At 64.7% G+C, this 5,646-nt stretch overlaps 1 protein-coding gene across 1 annotated transcript in view; it reads right to left on the minus strand.

Annotated features, from left to right (window-relative positions):
* Window positions 1-282: 282 nt before the first annotated feature.
* Window positions 283-5,646, minus strand: part of NOTUM (notum, palmitoleoyl-protein carboxylesterase) — a 12,088-nt gene continuing 6,724 nt past the window's right edge. The window contains exons 2-12 of the mRNA XM_004709092.4: window positions 5,414-5,640; window positions 4,592-4,644; window positions 4,412-4,507; window positions 3,944-4,004; window positions 3,598-3,656; window positions 3,161-3,263; window positions 2,391-2,582; window positions 2,171-2,271; window positions 1,233-1,380; window positions 977-1,024; window positions 283-838 (exon numbers count right to left, since the gene is read on the minus strand). Coding sequence (XP_004709149.2) covers window positions 532-838; window positions 977-1,024; window positions 1,233-1,380; window positions 2,171-2,271; window positions 2,391-2,582; window positions 3,161-3,263; window positions 3,598-3,656; window positions 3,944-4,004; window positions 4,412-4,507; window positions 4,592-4,644; window positions 5,414-5,640 — 1,395 coding nt within the window. The 3' untranslated portion in view covers window positions 283-531. The remainder of the gene's footprint in view (window positions 839-976; window positions 1,025-1,232; window positions 1,381-2,170; window positions 2,272-2,390; window positions 2,583-3,160; window positions 3,264-3,597; window positions 3,657-3,943; window positions 4,005-4,411; window positions 4,508-4,591; window positions 4,645-5,413; window positions 5,641-5,646) is intronic.

The raw sequence follows: 5,646 nt of genomic DNA on the forward strand, positions 1-5,646 counted from the left end.
GGAGTCAAGGCCCGGATTTTCTGCCTGCATGGACTGGACTGCAGGCGCCTCCTCCCGAGGGTCTGGGGCTGTGCTTCCAGGGAGTGGTGGGGTCACAGGTCAGGGCTCCCCTGGGCACCCCCTTCTCCCTGCTGCCCTGGGGGCGGGCCCTCAGGGAGGAAGGCAGACAGAACTCCCCTTCAAAAATAAACATGTCGCAGGGCGAGACTCTTTGGTTTCCTTTTTCTTTTTTTTTCATTATTTAAAAAATATATTTTACAAAACAATGTCATTCATCATATATTTCTTGCTTATTTTCCTTTTTAAAAATTACAGTAAAAATTACAGTAATAAAAAAAGTCACTTTATAAAATCATACAAGGAGGCAAGGAGAGAGGCTAGGGCAGCTGCGAGGGGCCTCTGGGCTGAGGAATCCAGTGCTTCCGGCCCCCCTCGGTGGGCTAGAGGCTGGGGGAGGCAGTCGGTCAGCAGGGAGGGCTGCCTGGAGGCAGCGCGGGGCAGGGCAGGAGCGGGGGGGCCGCGGCTGGGCCCTTAGCTCCCGCTGCTCAGCATGCCCAGCAGCTTGCTGGGCTCCAGACCCTGCTGCTGGGCCACGCTCTGCACGTCGAAGCCCATGTGCATGAGGAACTGCGGCACGGTCATCTCCTGGCCGGTCAGCTGGTCCCGGATGGTGGGGCACGACGGGTTGCAGTGGGGCCAAGGGCAGCTGTCCACCAGGTGGAAGGGGCAGCCCTTCAGGGGTGCTCGACTGGCCTTATGGCTGTCCTGGAAGCTCCGGTCCCAGCAGTGCAGCGCGCGGGGCAGCGAGATGCCCTTCACCTGGACATCTGTCCAGTGGCTGTAGGCGGGAGAGCCAGGTTCAAGGGACAGCCAGCTGAGGCGCACAGCACTGGAGGCAGGTGGAGGGGGCCTACAGGCAGGTGGGGGTGGGGGCAGGGTGAGGTGTTAAGGACACATTATGGGAAGGGTCCCAGACCTGCGGAGGATGATCTCGTGAGAGAGGCAGGCAGGAGCAAAGCTGGCCCTGGGGAGAGAAGCCTTGTGTGAGTGCCACGCCTCCAGCCGGTCCCCGACCCCCACCACCACCACCCCCCACCCCACTGGGGTCCAGGCAGGCGAGTGGGGCTCAATGCCTGCCCCTCAGGAGGAACGTCATCTGGACCCCAATGGGTTTGAGGACCTGGGCCCCCTCGCTAGCACACTGAGGCGTGCACTGGGGGCCCAGCACTCACGTCACATCCTTGAGGGTGTCCCGCAGCTGGCGGCCCAGGTTCTGGATGTACAGCCACTGACCCTCCTGCACCGGCTGCCCAGTGAGGTGCACGTTGTCTACTGTGAGCTGAGCCTCGTCAAATAGCCACTGAACGATGAACACCGGGCCTGCAGGGGCAGCACTCAGCTAGCTCCGCCAATGGGGTGCTGCCCCCTAAAGCCCTAAAGCCTGCCCCTGGCCAGTGCCTTTTCCACCCCTGGGGGGACCCCCGCCTCTTCTCCCAGCCTTGACCCAGCTGTGACCAAAGATGGTGATGACGTCCATTTCCGGAGTCTTGAACCCTGGGCAGTTACCATGTTGGCTCTCTCAACTCCCTGGACTTTGTGGCCAGGGAGGGCCATGCGGAGGCCTGGGACAGAACCACCTGATGCTTAAGATTCGGGGACAGACCCACCTGCTCTAAAGTCCTCCTGACCAAAGGTGCCTAGCAGGCCTGGTCCCTGGGGACCAAGGGGTCTCCCATGTGGCTCAAGCTGAAAACGTCCTGGCGCCCCTTCCTGGTATGGGGCCCAGCTGCCTCCAGTCCAGGTCCAAGCAGTGACCTCTAAGCTTGGCTTCTGGGTGTTCAGGGAGGCACAGGGAGCAGAGTGGGGACACCTGCTGCTGCTCCGTGCCTTCCCCGACCCCAAGTTACAGTGTAAGGTGGGTGGATGCTCTTCTGGTCTGGGTCACCCCTACTCTGGCCTATAGCCTTACTCAATGTTCAGGGGCAAGTAGAACTGCTGCCCTGACTCCCCAGGCCCCCGGGGCCACACTCACAGCATCTACCCCTTTCCTAATTCCCCCCAGACCCACTTGCCAGCCCCCTACCCGTGTCCTGAGAGCCCCTCCCACCAGCCCCCAACCACAGTCTTGACGCAGTATGGGGTCAACCCAGCCCCGGCCGGCCGCACTCACTGCGCAGTGTGGGGTAAACCTTGTATCCGAAGAAGCAGTGCCACTCCTCGCCCTCCTTGAACTGGTGCCCGCAGCGCTCAGGGACCATACCCTTCCAGTACCTGGGGCCACACTCAGGTGTCAGACTGTGCTGGCCCTCAGCACTCCGGGCTCTGCACAGCAGCACACACCCCTGGTAGGGTCCCCGGGGATCCCTCAGCCCCACGGGTGGGGTGGGCACCTGAAGCCTCGGCGGATGGCCTCGGTGGGTGCGCAGGTGATGGTGTCCACACAGTCGGTGTGCCTGTACTGCTTGTTGTCTAGGAACCAGCCCGAGTCGGCCAGACCGCGCACCTGGATGGCCGAGTACCCCAGCTCCTCCAGCTGCTCGGCCACGCGATCCACGTTCAGCAGCACGCCCGTGGCCCCGGCACTGTGCGGGAAGCCCAGGTAAGGCCAAGAGTGCATTCCGAGGCGAGCCCCCTTGCCCCCAGGCCAAGTCCCCACTGGGGCAGGGATCTGTTCCGGGCCCTCCAGGGTCTCTGCAAACCCGTGGGGACGGGCAGAAAGGGGCTCTATCCATCTTCCTTCCCCGCTGTTCCTTCCCTGCTTCAGTTTCCTTCTCTGAGTGTGAACTAAGTGGCTTCAGGCCACTTCGTCCACTCCCAGACAACTCCCGGTGCCTGGAGTAGGTGGAGGGTGGTGCTGGCTAGTGCGGTCCTGGTCTTACCAGGCTCCCAGGCTCAGGAGAAAGCAGCTCCGTCCATCCACAGTTCATCACTGACTGCCCCTCTCCCCCACCAAGGGGTGGGCAGTCCATGTGTCCCCATCCGGCCCCTCTGGAAGTCAGCTCAGCTACCCTGCTCCCCGCCTCCCGCAGCCACCTCCCCACTTCCTACCCAGGTTTGGCAAGCCAGGAAGCCCCCCCCACCCCCTGCCCCGCCCCCTCACAGCCCCAGGCCCTGGCCTGCTCTCCCCACCCCCACCCCCCCACCAAAGTCCCAGGCCCACCTGCTCCCAGCCAGCAGCAGCACCCGAGCACTGCTCAGACCTTTGCCCACCAGCTCTCGCACCACCTCCCGGACGATGAGAGCACCCATAAAGGCGTACTCATCTGCAGAGAAAGCGGGGCTAGTGGGCACGGGCGGACAGAGAGCAGGGCCTCCCAACCCAGGATGCTGTGAGGAGCAGGCCTGGCTCCAGCTGGGGCCCAAGCAGACTAAAGGGAGGTTGGCAGGTGCATGAGTTCACACGGGGGTGGGGGCTCTCCCCAGGGTACACCCCGGAGGAAGGAGGTCTGCAGGGTGAGGTGAGCAGATGTCCTGCTCTTTGCCCCACCTCCATAACTTTGAGCAAGTTATGGAGGAAGGGACAGGAAGCCCTCCTGCCATGTCTTTCCTGAAGCCAAGGTGAGGGGGAAAAGGGACGCGAGGGCAGGACTGACTCACTCTTATCAGACTTGGAGGACGCCCCGCTCCACACGTCACTGGAGCAGTAGGGAATGAAGCTGCCACAGACAGAAAGGAGCCCAGATCCTCCTCCGTCCGGTCGCCCCTCTCGAAGGACCGTCCCCTGAGGAAGGGCCACCCCCCTCAGGGTACCACCCCCAGGAAAGGCCACCTCCAGGTAGGTCTGGACCCCCAAGGTCCTGCTCCCCGGGGAAGGATCACATACCAGGTAGGAAAACCTCCAATTAAGCCAACCCTCTGGAGGACTGATGCCCAGAAAGGCCGCCCTCCAGAAAGGACCCTCCCCAGCGGGACCCCCACTCAGGAGCTCCTCACCCCCTCTTACACCATGTTTGCATTCCACCAGTGCGGATTCTCCTCTGGCTGGGAAGACAGGATCCCTGTGCCTGGGGGAGGCCCGATGGGGGAGGGGTGTGCAGAGTGAGGACCTTGGCCTGGGCCCAGCAGAGGGTGGACCCTGGTGCCAGCATGAACCAGGTGGCCCGAAGGTGGGAGATTGGGGTACAGACAGGTCTAGTCACTGGTGGGCACACCTGAGTTGGCATCGGTGACCCCCACTGGCTGCACTGTCCTGGGGATGGCTCCCCAGGTGAGTAGGGCAAACCCAGGAAGTTCTGAGAAGGGACAAGGCTTGCAGGGACGCTCAGGGCTCTTAAATTGGGGGGCTACTATGAGCGCTCCTTAAGGTGGTCCCAGGCCGCTGCTGCCGGCTTCCAACCCTGAGGACCCTCCCAGGCGGTGGCGCGGGGCATCTGCGCCCACTGCGCCCCGCTCACCTGGGTGCCCGGCCCACCTGTGCGAGTGTGCGGCCAATCCTTGGAACTCATGAGGCGCCGCATGGTGTCGTAGCGGGAGTCGCAGTTCTCGCGGTTGAAGCAGTACCAGCCGCCTGCGGGCAGAACCTCCCGCTCAGAGGCCGTCCCTGAGGACCCGGGCCAGGCCCCGCGCGCACCGACCCCGCGCCCGGACCCACCTTCCAGGAAGAGCAGCCACCGGCGACTCCCCTTGGACTCCTTCAGGTAATAGCTGCGAAGGAGAGCGAGGCGCGCGGTCAGGTCGGACGGCGGCAGGGTTGGGGTCGCCGCGGCCACACGAGGGCGACCGCGGCCGGCCGGAGGAGGTGGCGCGGCCATACGCGGTCCGGGAGGTGGCGCGCGCGGGGCGGGGACGGGCAGCGAGGGGCTGCGGTCGGTGGGAAACCCCCGAGCTCGTCGGGGGCGGGACCCGCCAGAACCAAGCGCGCGGGCGGCCTGGGGGGCGCTCAGGACACCTCGCTGGCGGCGTGGGGGACATTTGACGCGCCCCGCAGGCGCACAAGGGGCATCTCAGCCCTGCGTCGACGTCTACCTAATGGCTGGCTCCGTGGGCCTGGACGCCCCGGCCTCACCCACCTCTCTGTCTCGCATGCTCCCCCAGAATCTACCTAGGGGCTGGGGGCGGGGAGGGGGTGGGCTTGTGCACCCTGGCTCCTCCCGCCATACTGAGTACCCCTCCCTGTCCTGACCTTGCAGATGGGATCCCTGGTGGTCCTGGGCAGTCCCAGGTCAGGGGGGACAGCACAGCTTCCCCGCCCCTCTGTGGACACCGGTATTTCCCCGCCCCAGGTCCGCAGGTCACGCGCAGCCCGCGCAGAAGGGCTGGCACGGTGGCCGAGGGGTCAGTGTGCGAGGGCGACCAACGCTGGAGTCAGCTAGATGCACTCCCAGGGCCAGCACCGCGGGCCGCTGGAGGGAGCCCTCTGGGAGGCTGGGCACGGCGGTTGCCCGCCGCAAGGGTCCGGCGGGCGGGATCTTACCCCGCAGGTGTGCCGTCGTTGCAGGTCACCGACGTGTTGCGCAGGAGATGCAGGCGCAGTTCCTCGTTGAGCCGCTGAGCCGAGCAGGGGTATAGCGACTGCGCCAAGCTCTTGACCTGCGCCATGAAGCTGTCCGTGTTGCCCTCCACGGCCGTGAAGTCCAGCGGGAAGCTCTCCACCGGCTGCCCGGCCCCCGGCGCCGACTCAGCCCGTGGCGGGGTCGGTTGCTGTCC

Source organism: Echinops telfairi, unplaced genomic scaffold (assembly GCF_000313985.2).
Source record: "Echinops telfairi isolate 266 unplaced genomic scaffold, ASM31398v2 ScPeMD7_7458;HRSCAF=8496, whole genome shotgun sequence".
NCBI lineage: Eukaryota > Metazoa > Chordata > Mammalia > Afrosoricida > Tenrecidae > Echinops > Echinops telfairi.